Here is a 12,716-nt window from a genome sequence, read left to right as displayed (position 1 = left end):
CCACACACGTCACTTTCAATTGAACCATCACGTGATAATTACAATTATTTTGTAATCGATTAGGAACGGCCAACACCTTCCTCACTCTCGGTCATTGCCACCCAAAACATTTAAACAACAGTCCTCCACTTCTCCCATCCGCCTCTCACATCATATCGGCTCAGCAAAACCACACCTGACAATGACCGTTTAAACCTCATCCTCACCGCCGTCATCGTGAACAGCAGCTCGCTCGCGGCCTCGATAACCGAGCCGTTGAAGCGACAATGGCCGCCTCGTACGCCGACTATGTTTGTACCGACTGCCAGCGGCTCGGCTTTGACGGCTCGTCCACTGCAACGGCCGGCTCGACGGCGTCCGTTGTCGCATGCTCGGTATGCGGCGCGATTGACGAGCGCGCAACCTACATCCGGAACGCGGCGCACACGTCACACATCTTCGGCACGATCCTTGAGCCCGACGGCTCGTCTGAGATCCAGTTTGGCGATCCAAGAGAGAAGAGACACGAGGTGAGTGCGCTGTGGTTGCATTCCTTGACACACAACAGGCATACATCAATAAGCTCCTCGATATCTACCTTGTGGACCCCCGGTCGCGGCTGGTGGAGCGCCCAGCCGGCCACTTCATTCCTGGCGTTCGCAACTTGTACAATCGGTTTCGAACAGAGCAGGCCCGGACCAAGGGTTACCTCCGCGTCCAGACGAGCAACGCTCCTCAGCAAGTCAAGTATCACTTGGTATCGGCTATTCGACTGGTGATTCTGCAAAGCAATGTTGCGCTGGTCCACAGCCAGCTGGCACACCATCGGACGGCAATACCATCTCTCGGCCCGCCTCTCGCGCGCGGGGATGGCACTGTCATGGCCCCGTCGCTACGAACAATATTGGTAAGTTTCACTCTCAGCCTATCGTACTGACTTGATTCTTAGGCGCGAGCACAAGCCCTTGGCAGCGACCACCCTGGCTACCTCGATCGATTGACCTCTCTCAAAGCAGCCAGCAAACGAGTCGAGGGGCTGCTGCTACACCTCCCTACCACGATCGATGTGGTTTTATCCCAGGTTCTTGTCCTTTCCAACCACCTCAAGTTGTTGGCTGGCCTTCCTGTGGCCATGAGGAGGCGCCTCTTGTCCGTCAATGCCCTCAATGCAGAGGCCACTCGCTCCGGCAAGACCGCAGACACCGCCGGACCCGACGACCTGGTCCTCGACACTGAATGCTGGGACTACATGTCGGGTGTGACTTGGGATGCGGTGCTCGAGATGGCCTTGGGCCTCTACAATGCCCAGCAAGTCGTCTCACTCTGGGGCAACCAATGTTCAGTGGACGTGTCGTGTGCTCTCCTTGTTTGGGCGATCCAAGCTCAACAAGCAAAACCAGTGCCCCAGGTGCTTGCATGGGTCAGCGAGCTTGTTCACCCTCACCGTGGCAACGAGAGCGCTGTGTCACGCCGGCGAGCTGAGATGAGGGATATGCTCGTCGCCTGGTCCACATCTATCCCAGAGGCAGGCCTGGACACGCCGTTGGTCGCTCCACCCGCGAGGGGGACTGTTGGCAACGGCTTGTCCGGGTGGGGGAGCGACAAGAGGCGCTCAATTCCTGAGACGACCATGGCAATCGCGGCGGCGCCCGTCGTTGCCCGTCATTGGCAGCGCATCATGGAGGCCAGGCTTCGTACTCGGTCAGAAGCTCTACCCTTGGACGAGGAATTCACGACTGCTGCGCGAATGTTCGCCACAGCCTTGAATCGACAGCAGAATCCCACGGGGCGGAGCCGGTCGCGTTCCAGATCAGTGGTTTCGTCGCGGGCGTTATCCATGGCACCCTCGACACGGGCTCCCTCCATGGCGCCCTCAACACGAGCTCCCTCCATGGCGCCCTCATCACGAGCTCCGTCTGTGGCACCCTCGCCGCGCGCCGGCTCCATGGCCCCGTCCTCAGTCGCATCGGATTCAGAGGACGAACCCGACCACTCTCGAAAGCGACGTCGAGTTGGGGGTACCCCTGGCCCGCACTTTGTTCGGATCAACCAACCGCCGTCTTCTCCAGCACCTCTGATCAAGACCAACAAAGGAATGACTCGCGATGAGATGCTGCGAAGGATGATGGGCGGGCCTTCTCAAACCCGGAGGCCAAAGTCGCCAACTATCGAGGCTCTTCTGGCGGTTCCCGAATGCTCTTCCGACGAGGATGCCCTCGGCGACACTGATGACGAGGAATCGACTCCCTGGGAGCCTGGAACCACTGAGACGTCAGTCCAAAGTCCGGCCTCGGGGTCCAGGGAGGTTCGTTCGTCACATCAGGTCGGAACGGCTTCAACCCGGTCGGTAGCTGAGGGGTTCAGCATTGGACCCGGTGGCCTTTTGATGTTTGAACCGCACACCTCCAGTGGTCAAAATGGGCAGACGCACCCGGCTTCATCGACACAGGCCCCGTCTCGAAGGCCACCGGCTTTGGCGACTACAGCTACTGCCAATCGCACATCTACGACAAGCAGCCCGAAGCACGTCCTCACGCCCGTCTCTGTGGACATGCCGCATTCGCCGCGATCCACAGGTCGATCAGATGCCGTGTTACCAAGCATGCCTTCGCCCTCTTTGTCTGCCTCGTCCCTACGAGACATGAGCAGATCTCCATCCCTGTCCGCCGTGTCCATTCCCGACGACTCGTTTGGGATCGGGCATACCGGAATGCTCCTGCGCGAGCGTGAGCAATATATTCGCTTCAGCCCAAACGAAGAGCGTCGCAAGGGCCGCACAGCGCCGATTGAGGTCGAGCAGGCAATGAAGGAATGGGTTCGCCAAGCCAAAGCCAAAGGAGCGATACCAGGTCATATCACCAAAGAGTACTTGGGCGCCCTGGGATTCCAGGGGGACCCACATCGAGAAGACCTCGGCCCCTTTGTTCAGCAGAACAAGTACAGGTGGTCGACCACCGAGTGTTTGTTGCGTCTCGGCCTCGCCCCCTTGGAGTTTCCACCTCACCTTGTGGTCCACTCTTTGATCGATCTTCACCAACAACTTGGACGGTATCGCCTGGAAGACCAACTTGCTCCGGAGGGCAAACCCTTAAACTCGGACGAACTCGAGAAGGAGTTGGGTCTTCTCTTCAAGTACGGGCCTGAAAAGATGTCCAGCATTCTCGCGACATCTGCAGAGGCCGAGGAGAAAGAACAGCAGCTCCTTGCCACGAACGTGTGGTCGTTCCCAAGGGGCGTGCCAGAGCACGCTACGGGACCTGCCAAAGGAGATGACGTTGGCCCAGTCGCTGGAGAAGCCAACACGAGCGATGGCGACGCTAGTGATGCCGAGGACGATTCGGCTGCGCTTGTTCCTCAAACTCGCCGCAACTACAGCGCACGAATCAACTTTGACGCAGTTCGTAAGCTCATGTTCCGCGGCGACTCGGAGGAGAACTCGGAAGGCGGTGAAGAAGACAATCAAGACATGGCGGGAATCAACGACGCTCTGCAGAAAGCCGTCGGTGACACGGTTTTGGGAGCTTTTGGGGCCGATATCGGTCGAGATTTGGACGGCGTGGATAGTGATGAGGAGGAGGGAGAGGGTGGGGAGTTAGACGTGTAGCCATTTGACATCATTGTGGCTTTGCCACCAGCGCGCACAGACCATTACATTGTAGGCATTATTCAACCACCCATTGATGTATTACAGACCTGTCAATACGCTGTGAGCGCGCCATGTCGACGCCATCTCGCATGCTCGCCCTTTGTCTTGGGAGGATACTAATGCAGTGGAGTCGCCGTCGACCCATACATCGACACCGTCTAACCGGCCGATTTATTCAGCCCAAAGCGGACACTCGCCCTAGGCGGTTCGGCTGGGGCCTTGGGTGAGGAAGGTTGATGTGGCCTGGGAAGCGTATGCGGGACGAGAGAGCGAGTTGAGGGCGACCTTGACGTCGGTCTGAATGTCTTGGATGAGGGCCTCTGGATGTGTGTCAGTCGGCCTCCTGCTTCTCCTACAGCATAGTGCCCCGGACATACCCTTGGAGACGTAGTCGAGCTCTGGGCGGATGTAGCCCAGGATGAGGACGCTAATCTCGTGGCCGTAAAAGTCGTGGGCGAAGGGGTGCATGATATGAACCTCCTGCGTTGTGTCAGCGGCCACGTTGCACCTGCAGAGAGTCCCCCCCGCACCGCACTCACAGCCGTAATCTTCTCGTTCTTAAAGTACGGGTTCCAGCCGACGCTCATGACCATGGGCCAGACCTTGCCGTCCTCGTCGGCAAGGCGCTTGGGCACGGTGGGGGTATCGGGGACGCTGTCAGGGGGGTATGGGGCCGTCTGTGGTGGGAGCTGGGCGATCTGCTCGGACGTGAGGGGCTGTTTCAACACCGACTTGGGGATGGCGGGGTGGTGGTGGCCGTGTTCGGCGGCGGCGCCGGCCGTCGCCTGCTCCACGAGGCGGGTCGACGACGGGGAAGGGGTCAGCGCGGGCGTCGGCGCGGCAGTGGGCAGCGGCGTCGAGAACGTGGGGTGCACGCGCGCAAAGCCGTAGTAGATGCCCGTGAGGCCGAGGTCGTTGAGCGGGCCGAGCGACGAGTCGGGCAGGTTGGCTGCGGTGTCAATGGTGTGATTAGCGGCACGCCGACCCACCAGTGGGAATGCCGAGGAAGCGCGCGCCTCTGCCAAAGCCCTTTGTGACGGTGCCAAACAGCTCGATGGGGTACGGTGCTTCTGGGACGTCGGCGCCGACAATCTCGGGGCGGTTCTCGCGCGACAGCGGTGCCATGGGCGCGGTAGGCGCGGCCGAGCCAGTGGCCGAGGCCTCTGGGGCGCTGTTGCTGCTGTCTCCTTGTGTCATGTGGCTTGCTTGGGGTGTAGTTGTGGGTTTGCAGGATGCTAGTAAACAATCGAGTGTGGGGGTGTAGTGCAGCCACTGAGCGTTGTGGCGTATAGACGTCAAAAGATAAAGAGAGAGACGGAGGTGGTGGAGTGAGTTTGTCGGTCTCGGTGTCGGTTGCCATTGCTCGTTGCTGCCGGCGTTGGCTGGCTAGCTTACTACTCGCTGACACTTTCGTCACGTCACTTCGTCGCTTCGCCGCCGGCTCCGACGGGCAAGATTTTGTAATCACGACGGCGCAGGCAATAGCCGGCCTAATGCGAACTTGAAAGTGGAGGTTCGGTCTTTCATCTACCACCCCATCACAGAAAAGATGCGCGCGACGCGGTCGCTCTTCTCGACGCTCGCACACAGGCTGACTGCGCCGTCGCCGCTTATCCGCGCGCGTGGCGGCGCACCAGCTACACCCCCGGCATCGCTGGCCGACGACTTTGTCCTCTTCCCGGCCTTCTTCAGCCCCGGGGAGAGCCGCGCGCTCGCCGAGCTCGCGCTGTGGAAGCTCGACAGGATGGACTCTACGCGCCGGCGGCGGCGGCGTAAGGCGACAGGAGAGGCCGAGGTAGTGCCTGTTACCGATGAGCCGGTCACCCCGCTCGCGGCGGCGTTGCAGGATCTCTTCGCTGGGCCGTACGGCTTTGAAGAGGTGCGTAAGGACACCACCTCCGAGACTGATTCCCCAGGGCCACTTCGACTCGGTTATCCACCAGTATCGCGAGTCGTTGGTGACCTCTCTCCCGCCGGTACCCGGGTCCACGCTCGCGCTCCTCGCGCGGCTGTACAACCTCGTCCCGACGCTGAGCGTGCCGGAAGAGCCCGTGCCCGAAGACCTGCCGCCGCCGCGCAGCTCGATGCACGTCCTGCACCTCGCGCCCGAGGGCGCGATTCTGCCGCACGTTGATAACCTCGAGGCCATGGGCGAGACGATTGTGGGTGCGACCCTCGGCGCGCCGCGCGTCCTTCGGCTCGAGGCGGAGGGAGACGGGGATAAACACGGGTGGGACGTGCTCGTGCCCTCCGGCTCGGTCTACATGCAAAAGTGGGTGCTGTCTGTGGTTTCCATACTGACCCGCGCAGAGGAAGCGTGCGGTACAAGTACGCGCACTCTATTCTGCCCTACACCCATGAGGACAGCAAGTGGGACGGAGAGGCGCTTCAACCTGGCCACCGCATCAGTCTCATGGTTCGGGTGAGTCCGTCCCTGTTGATGGTGTGGCTGACCTCGCAGGACACGCCAAAGGCGCCAATGTAGGCAGCGCACGCTCCCCCACGATACCCAGCACATTTACCTACCCATTTCACTGTACATAGTCGCATGCATCTCCACTCCATGATCACGGAATACAAAGGGGTTGGTCAGTTGAGAAACGTCACGCCAAACTCGGCCCAAGCGGTCTCCGCCACGCCTCAACCTCAGCGCGACACCGCCGCCTTGCGCGCGCTGGCCTCTTGGTAATGTTCCGCGGCGAGGAACGAGTAGAATCCCGCGGATCCAACGGACGCGAGCGCCATGGCGATGGGCACGATTCCGCGCGTCTTGACTGCGCGTCTACCGCGTCAGAACTGCTACCGCGCACACTCACCGGAACATGGGCACCGCGAGCGCGGCCGACGAGGCAGCGGCGAGCTCCTCCCCGCCCTTCATGTTATCGCGGATACGCCTACCATCGGTCAGCCCAGCCCAGCCCACCAGGCCACAAGGCAGGCGGCACTTACATGCCCGCGCCGAACATGAGACACCCGATACCCAGCCCGCCGAGCAGGGACGGCACGGAGCGCGCAAAGGTGAAGCCGGCGATGCCGCCCGCGAAGGATGCGACGCCGAGCTGTATACAGCGTCAGCGTTTGTCGAGAGGGGGTGCGCGACCACTCTGAGGAGGTCTGCCTGCTGGGTGCGGCGGTAAGTGCCCTGTGGACTCATGGCCCGCAAGGCCACAGCCACAGCCAGCCGTACCAAGCACAACCACGCCGCCACGCGCCCCCACGCCACACACTCACAAAAGTGATGGGATCGGCTTCCTGGACCTGGCGAGCGAGTCAGCGTGATGTCATGAAGGACGAGCCGGCGGAGGGCAGGCCAGGAGCAGGCCAGGCGACGTAGGCCACGCACCATGTTTGAAAGATGACGACTAGTGTGGCGTGGGTGGGTGGCGAGCGACGTGTTGTTATGAGAGTAGCAGTGGCGCGCCGATGTAGACAGCAAGAGAGGTGTAGGATGTCAAGTAAGCTCTGCTCGCGACCGCAGCGATGCCGTCCGCATGGTCACGACCGTTGACACTCGGCCACTCACTCGGTCAGCTGTCGGCCAGTTACTCGAATCGGTTGGCACAAACCCGCATTGCCGGCCAAGCTTATGCCTGTTTATTTCGGCGCGCGACCCTGACGTCATGTCATTTCTCGTCAGACATGTCTATGCATTTTTGTTTGTACATTGCTGCGGGTCGAGCTGGATGCAAGTATGTTTGTAGTTGTGGCTAGTTTTGGATCTGCGTGGCGACACGGTACTAGAACTCGACTGCCCGCTTGGCCAGCTTGCTCTTCAAGCGTTCGACCCTGCTGCGGAAGCCGGTGATCAAGCGGTCAACGTAGCCGCCTTGTGGGAACTCCTTCAACCATTGGTTGTGGAGGTGAATGGCAAAGATGTGGTCCATGGCCGCCTCGTGCAACTCGCGGCCAGATCGTCGATGGTCCCCACGAGACGCATAGGGCAGGCCCCATAGGCGCGATGGATCGGGGTAGAAGGGGTCGGGGAAGCGGTTGTCGTTGCGACAGTTGCGAGGGTCGGTGAAGCACCACGGCAGGATGGCGAACGGCTCGCGTCCCTCGGCAATGTGACGCTGGTGCAGTCTCGAGTAGAGGAGGGATCCCCAGCTAAACGAGTTGGGGGTAGGAGCAGGGCTCGTGGCCATGATGTGGAAGGTCTCGCAGAGGTATGGCGAGTGCTTCTCAAAGTGCATGATGGCGCCATTCATCTGCAGATCGGGCTTGTCTGCGGGGGTTAGATTACACGCTGATCGCACTCACCATAACAATCCCACTGGATGAGAAATTCGCTCTCCGTCAATGGGTGCATGTCCCGAGTGAGGATCATGTCCATGTCGAACCAGAGGCCACCATACAACCATAGGGCCAGAAGTCGCACGGCGTCACCGTCAACCCAGGCTCGCTCGTCGTACAGCCCACCGGCTGCAATCTCCTTGAGCATGTCCAGGATCTCCGTTCCCTCGGCCATCTCGAGGACAGCAGCCTGGCGGACCTCAATGTTGTCCGGGAAGTCTTGGATGAGGGCATTCATATGCTCGTTGGCTCGGAGGTGCTCGGCACCGTTCGACCACACGATGAGCTTGGAGTGGCTGAGAGGCTGTGTGGCGAGCCAAGCAATGATGTTGGCGGTCTGCCTGTCGCCCCAGGGAATGAGATCGGATCGCCAGTAGGTGTGGTAGAGCAGATCGCTCATGGGCTCGTCCTCGCGCTGCTGGATCGTGCTGGCGTAGTCGAAGCAGGCCAGGCCGCGCTTCAAGCCGAGGCCGGCCGCAAGCATGTGCTTCTTGCCAGCCAGATGTTTGGTCATGTTGTACTCTGGCGAGATGTTCTCTGGCCTCCAACAGCCCTTGAGGGGTCTCACACTGTCGAGCTCGGCCTTGATCCAACTCTTGCGATAGGACCACATCTCGATCTGGAACTCGAATGTGGAGATGAGCCACCAGATCCAGAGCAAGATGACGCCCAGAACCAGTCCCAGGCGGACAAGGACCTTCTTGCGGAACAGCATGCGCAGGTTGATTCCGGTGGTTGACCACAGAGGGTCTTGTGATGAATCTGACCTCACTCGTTCATGGACCGGAAGGTAAGAAGGTGATTGAGGCTGGTAGGTCATCCTCTCGCCGCCGCTCGTGTTCCCGCTGCTGTTTCCGCTGCCACCGTTCTGCCGGCCTGATCGGTCGGTGTAGGGAGGGAAGGCTTGAAACGAGTTGGAGATCTTGCGTCTCAGAGGGATGTGCAAATGGTCGCCCTGCATCGACACTGAAGAGGACGGGCTTGTCGGTGAGGTCGGTTGCGCACTCCCCCGACCCGCAAAGTTTGGAGACGTGGCGCGATCGTCGGATCTGCAGGCGCGTCAGCGAGGCTGTCCATGTGGGAGCGAGGGCCGAGCAGCTAGACATATGGAGGTGTCTGTAATAGCTGGGCCGCATTGTCCACTCACGTTGGGCTAGTCCATCCCTGGCTGACATCGGTATCGATGTTCCATCTCGATGAGCGGGACATGGCAAGTAGTCCTTTGAAGGTTGACAGCTATGCGGTTGTCGACGGAAGGCTAGATGGACACGGTCGGAAGTGTGATGGAAATGTCGAGTGACCTTACACAAGTGACAACAGGAGTAACTTTGAAGGCGCTTGGACGTGTCGAGAGACAGAGCAGCGGTGGCTTGAAAGTCACACGAAGTGACACGCGTTCGGATGACCGAGTGTGTGAAGGCAATGTCGGTGGGGGAGATCTGTCCCTGGGTGGTGGTGATGCTAACCTTATATGCCGTGTGACAGGAGCAGACTCGGCCCTATCGTTGTGTCGTCTGGGCGCACAAGTGACGACGGAACGAGGTAGGGCGCGGAGTGGGAAGCCGAGCTGGATCGAGTGAAGCCGAGGTGGATCGAGTCTAGCGAGGGCGCCTGCCGTGCGCGCACACAAAGACGACGTGACGAGGCAGGAGGAGCAGTTCAAAAGCCGGGGTTGCTGCAGAGTGCTCGAGTGGAAAAGAGTTGTGAGGATTTATGCACGTTGTTCGTGTGCCGTGTGTGTGTGTGGTGTGGGAGTGGGCTCGAAATAAAAGGAGGTGACGAGGCAGGATGGAGCCAAGCTTGGAGACGGACGACGCGCCGCGACAACGCCGATGTCACCGCCTTATGGATCGTAATGTACCGCCCCTTTGCTCAACCGCAAGCCGCACGCCGCCGCCGCCGCTGAATCGCTCCGTTGCTCGACCCGAGCCGAGCGAAGGGACAATGACCCTCTCCGTGTCGTCTCTGTCGCATCATGTCCGCACTACATGGGTTCAGGTCCCACACAACACGTCTTGGTTAATACACCGATGTTCCCTTTTGAGTTAGTTGCTCAGGGGCCAGCCAGCCAACAACTAATAACAGCGGTGTCGTCGTCGTCTACGGCACAGAGCATAAACGACCAGGGGCGAGAAGCAGATCTGATCCCGTTGCAGAGGAATGTTACGTAAAGTATCACGTGACTGATTCTTGGTATTGACATTGAAGTGGAAGGCCGAATGGCTTCAGGAGTGGAGATGGGGTGGTATTGTTGGGGGGGTAGAGAGGGCAGGGCTGTCACCTGACGGACGGCCTGATTGCAATATGCGCAACAGCTCAGAGGCGCCAAGGGTGCAGTCAGTGGCAACTGGGCGAGTCAGGAGTAAACAACAGGGTAACCATTGAGCAGGACAAGGAGGGGAGACAGAGCTGGGATGTCGCCTGGAGGTGTCTGTGGGGTTCAGAGTTCCGCCTGACGCGGGTGTCGCGACTTGTGGGCCGGATAATCCCGGAATGGTCATGGGTGGCGACCATGGCATTGGCTGGGAGGAGCCGACGTGATGACGCGGTTGGCCGAGCGCCGACAGGACATGTTCCTTTGCATTCCACCCAGGGCGCCAGCCAGCAAGCAACAGGGAGAGCAGGCAGCGACGCCCAGCACCCTGGCAGCCAGCCGCCACAAGGCGGTATTGGAGCGCGACCACAAAAGTGGATGGAAATGTTTGGCGGCTGGGTTCCGGCTTTTGGCTTGAGTTTGTCTGGGCGGGGCTGAGGGGGGTGTCGTCAGTGTGGGTCGGGTGGATGGATGGATTGGACAACGGCGCACGCAACAGCACGAGCCCTCTGTCCTGGCTGGCCTGGCTCGTTGCGCGCGCCTGCCTGTCTGCGAGAGCTCCTGACTCCTGGCTCCTGGTCCTGGCTGTCTCTCGCGCCGGTGCCGGCTGGGCCATGTCATGGGTGCCTCACCACCAATCGTGGATGGGTGGATGGGATGGCATGGCATGGCTCCATCCAACACCACCACGGCCATCCCCCCCCCACCCGCCCCAATGCATCGTGTTGGCGTCTTCCCTTTAAATCCAACCATCCTCGGTTTTGCCGCTCAGCTCCTCCTTCCCCATTCCACTTTCTTGTTTACTTTCTAACACCCAACCCTTTGCATATAAGTAAGCATTCAACCATTGCTCGACACTTGGACTGCTCCTCATCACCCTACGTCATCTCGTCACTAACACTTGCCCTATAGCCATCATGCCCCAGCCTGTTCCCCCCTCCTGGAAGGTACGCGCGTCACAATGACCACCCCCCCCACCCCACACCCACGTTCCAACTTTTCCATGACCTATGCCGAGGAACGCGCTGCTACACTTGCAGATGCACTCGGCTGGGATCACGTCTTGCTCACCTCGTTTATAGAACCTGACACTGACACGCTCAACAGGACCTCGGCAAGTCCGCCTCGGACCTGCTCCAGAAGGACTACCCCATCCACGGCACCTCGCTCGAGGTCAAGACCCTCACCCCCTCCAACGTCACCTTCAAGGTTGCCGGCACCCGCGACTCCAAGTCGAACGTCATTGCCGGTGACATTGAGGGCAAGTACGTCGACTTCAAGAACGGCTTGACCGTCACCCAGGTCAGTACGCGCTCCACTGTGTAGTTAGGGTTTCGCTGGGATTCCATTGGCTGGCGTCGGACCGGAACGGAAGTCCGAGGCCCGAGCTACATGTCGTGCTGCGCGTCTCCGGAGCATCCAACGAACGTGTTCGTGGATGGATGGCGTGAGACAACGGAGACGGACAGCGAAACCCGATTCACATGCTTTGCCTGGGAGATGCCTTGCTAACCCACGTTCACAGGCCTGGACCACCACCAACCTCCTCCGCACCCAGGTTGAGCTCGAGAACCAGATTGCCAAGGGCCTCAAGCTTGACCTTGCTACCACCCTCAACCCCGAGAAGTCGACCAAGTCGGCCATCCTCACTGCCATCTACAAGCAGCCTTCGGTCCACACCCGTGCTACCGTTGACCTCTTCAAGGTAAGCGAGCTCGGAGCTCGGCATCGGAGAGTAGCCGCTGACTTTTTGACAGGGCCCCACCTTCACCGCTGACGCCGTTGTCGGCCACGACGGCTTCCTTGTCGGTGCCGAGGCTTCGTACGACGTCCAGGCCGGCTCGATCACCCGCTACGCCGGTGCCGTCGGCTTCTCGGCCCCCGAGTACGCCGTCTCGCTCCACGGCCTCAACCTCTCGACCTTCTCGGCCTCGTACTACCACAAGGTCTCGAAGGACGTCGAGGCCGGCGCCAAGGCCATCTACGACACCAAGTCGACCACCCGCGGTGTCGCCCTCGAGGTCGGTGCCAAGGCTTACCTTGACAACGCCGCCTTCGTCAAGGCCAAGATCAACAACGCCGGTGTCCTCGTCCTCGGCTACACCCAGGCTCTCCGCCCCGGTGTCAAGGCTGCCTTCGGCCTTGCCCTCGACACCACCAAGCTCAACGACTCGACTGCCTCCACTGCCGCCCACAAGGTCGTGAGTAGACTTTCCTGTATGCCGATCGGAGCTATCACTGACGTGTGCAGGGCGCTTCGTTCACCTTCAACTCGTAAATGTACATTGTACCGTGTTGGAAGAGGGGGAATGTGTAGCAGATCATGGAATATGCAGTCGTTGCAAACAAGATCATGGCAGAATAGAACTTGGCAGTCGGGCGTGATTTGGGGCGAGCTAATAGCTTGTTGTAAATGGTGGTGCCACACGTGACTTGCAATTCAAAATCCCCGGTCGCTAGTCAGTGTCCACCCACCTTTCAACCAAC

At 60.0% G+C, this 12,716-nt stretch overlaps 6 protein-coding genes across 8 annotated transcripts; 3 read left to right on the top strand and 3 right to left on the bottom strand.

Moving 5' to 3' along the window:
* Positions 1–144: 144 nt before the first annotated feature.
* On the top strand, positions 145–3,583 carry LOC62_07G009209 (uncharacterized protein; the record flags this gene model as incomplete). 2 transcript variants are annotated; one of them, XM_062775756.1, is made up of 4 exons in its annotated part: positions 145–509; positions 548–886; positions 929–1,569; positions 1,789–3,583. In XM_062775756.1, exons 1-4 carry the CDS (start codon positions 267–269, stop codon positions 3,581–3,583), a joined length of 3,018 nt encoding a protein of 1,005 aa, XP_062631740.1. In that variant the 5' UTR covers positions 145–266. The 2 variants fall into 2 exon arrangements, with proteins under 2 accessions (XP_062631740.1, XP_062631741.1); XM_062775757.1 differs by having other exon boundaries at positions 929–3,583.
* FMN1 (Riboflavin kinase) lies at positions 3,566–4,937 on the bottom strand. The gene is made up of 4 exons (XM_062775755.1): positions 4,615–4,937; positions 4,165–4,574; positions 4,003–4,105; positions 3,566–3,945 (listed from the first exon to the last, which is right to left on the bottom strand). Exons 1-4 carry the CDS (start codon positions 4,820–4,822, stop codon positions 3,824–3,826), a joined length of 843 nt encoding a protein of 280 aa, XP_062631739.1. The 5' UTR covers positions 4,823–4,937; the 3' UTR covers positions 3,566–3,823.
* Positions 4,938–5,174: 237 nt separating this feature from the next.
* ALKBH7 (Alpha-ketoglutarate-dependent dioxygenase alkB 7, mitochondrial) lies at positions 5,175–6,110 on the top strand (the record flags this gene model as incomplete). Its single annotated transcript, XM_062775754.1, has 4 exons — positions 5,175–5,504; positions 5,542–5,897; positions 5,936–6,047; positions 6,087–6,110. 4 exons carry the CDS (start codon positions 5,175–5,177, stop codon positions 6,108–6,110), a joined length of 822 nt encoding a protein of 273 aa, XP_062631738.1.
* A 161-nt stretch (positions 6,111–6,271) lies between these two features.
* LOC62_07G009206 (uncharacterized protein) lies at positions 6,272–6,971 on the bottom strand (the record flags this gene model as incomplete). The annotated part of the gene is made up of 4 exons (XM_062775753.1): positions 6,272–6,407; positions 6,442–6,519; positions 6,575–6,684; positions 6,969–6,971. 4 exons carry the CDS (start codon positions 6,969–6,971, stop codon positions 6,272–6,274), a joined length of 327 nt encoding a protein of 108 aa, XP_062631737.1.
* A 286-nt stretch (positions 6,972–7,257) lies between these two features.
* LOC62_07G009205 (uncharacterized protein) lies at positions 7,258–9,671 on the bottom strand. Of its 2 annotated transcripts, XM_062775751.1 has the most exons (4): positions 9,222–9,244; positions 9,063–9,173; positions 7,883–8,964; positions 7,258–7,847 (listed from the first exon to the last, which is right to left on the bottom strand). In XM_062775751.1, exons 2-4 carry the CDS (start codon positions 9,122–9,124, stop codon positions 7,363–7,365), a joined length of 1,629 nt encoding a protein of 542 aa, XP_062631735.1. In that variant the 5' UTR covers positions 9,125–9,173; positions 9,222–9,244; the 3' UTR covers positions 7,258–7,362. The 2 variants fall into 2 exon arrangements, with proteins under 2 accessions (XP_062631735.1, XP_062631736.1); XM_062775752.1 differs by having other exon boundaries at positions 9,063–9,671.
* A 1,288-nt stretch (positions 9,672–10,959) lies between these two features.
* Positions 10,960–12,580, top strand: B7H23.070 (Mitochondrial outer membrane protein porin). The gene is made up of 6 exons (XM_062775750.1): positions 10,960–11,061; positions 11,142–11,176; positions 11,337–11,531; positions 11,755–11,934; positions 11,987–12,430; positions 12,481–12,580. The coding sequence occupies exons 2-6, from the start codon at positions 11,147–11,149 to the stop codon at positions 12,505–12,507; spliced, it is 876 nt and encodes a 291-aa protein (XP_062631734.1). The 5' UTR covers positions 10,960–11,061; positions 11,142–11,146; the 3' UTR covers positions 12,508–12,580.
* Positions 12,581–12,716: the final 136 nt, after the last annotated feature.

The sequence above is a fragment of the Vanrija pseudolonga genome, chromosome 7 (genome assembly GCF_020906515.1).
Source record: "Vanrija pseudolonga chromosome 7, complete sequence".
Classification (NCBI taxonomy): Eukaryota; Fungi; Basidiomycota; class Tremellomycetes; order Trichosporonales; family Trichosporonaceae; genus Vanrija; species Vanrija pseudolonga.
This window is presented reverse-complemented; position numbering and strand designations above follow the sequence as displayed.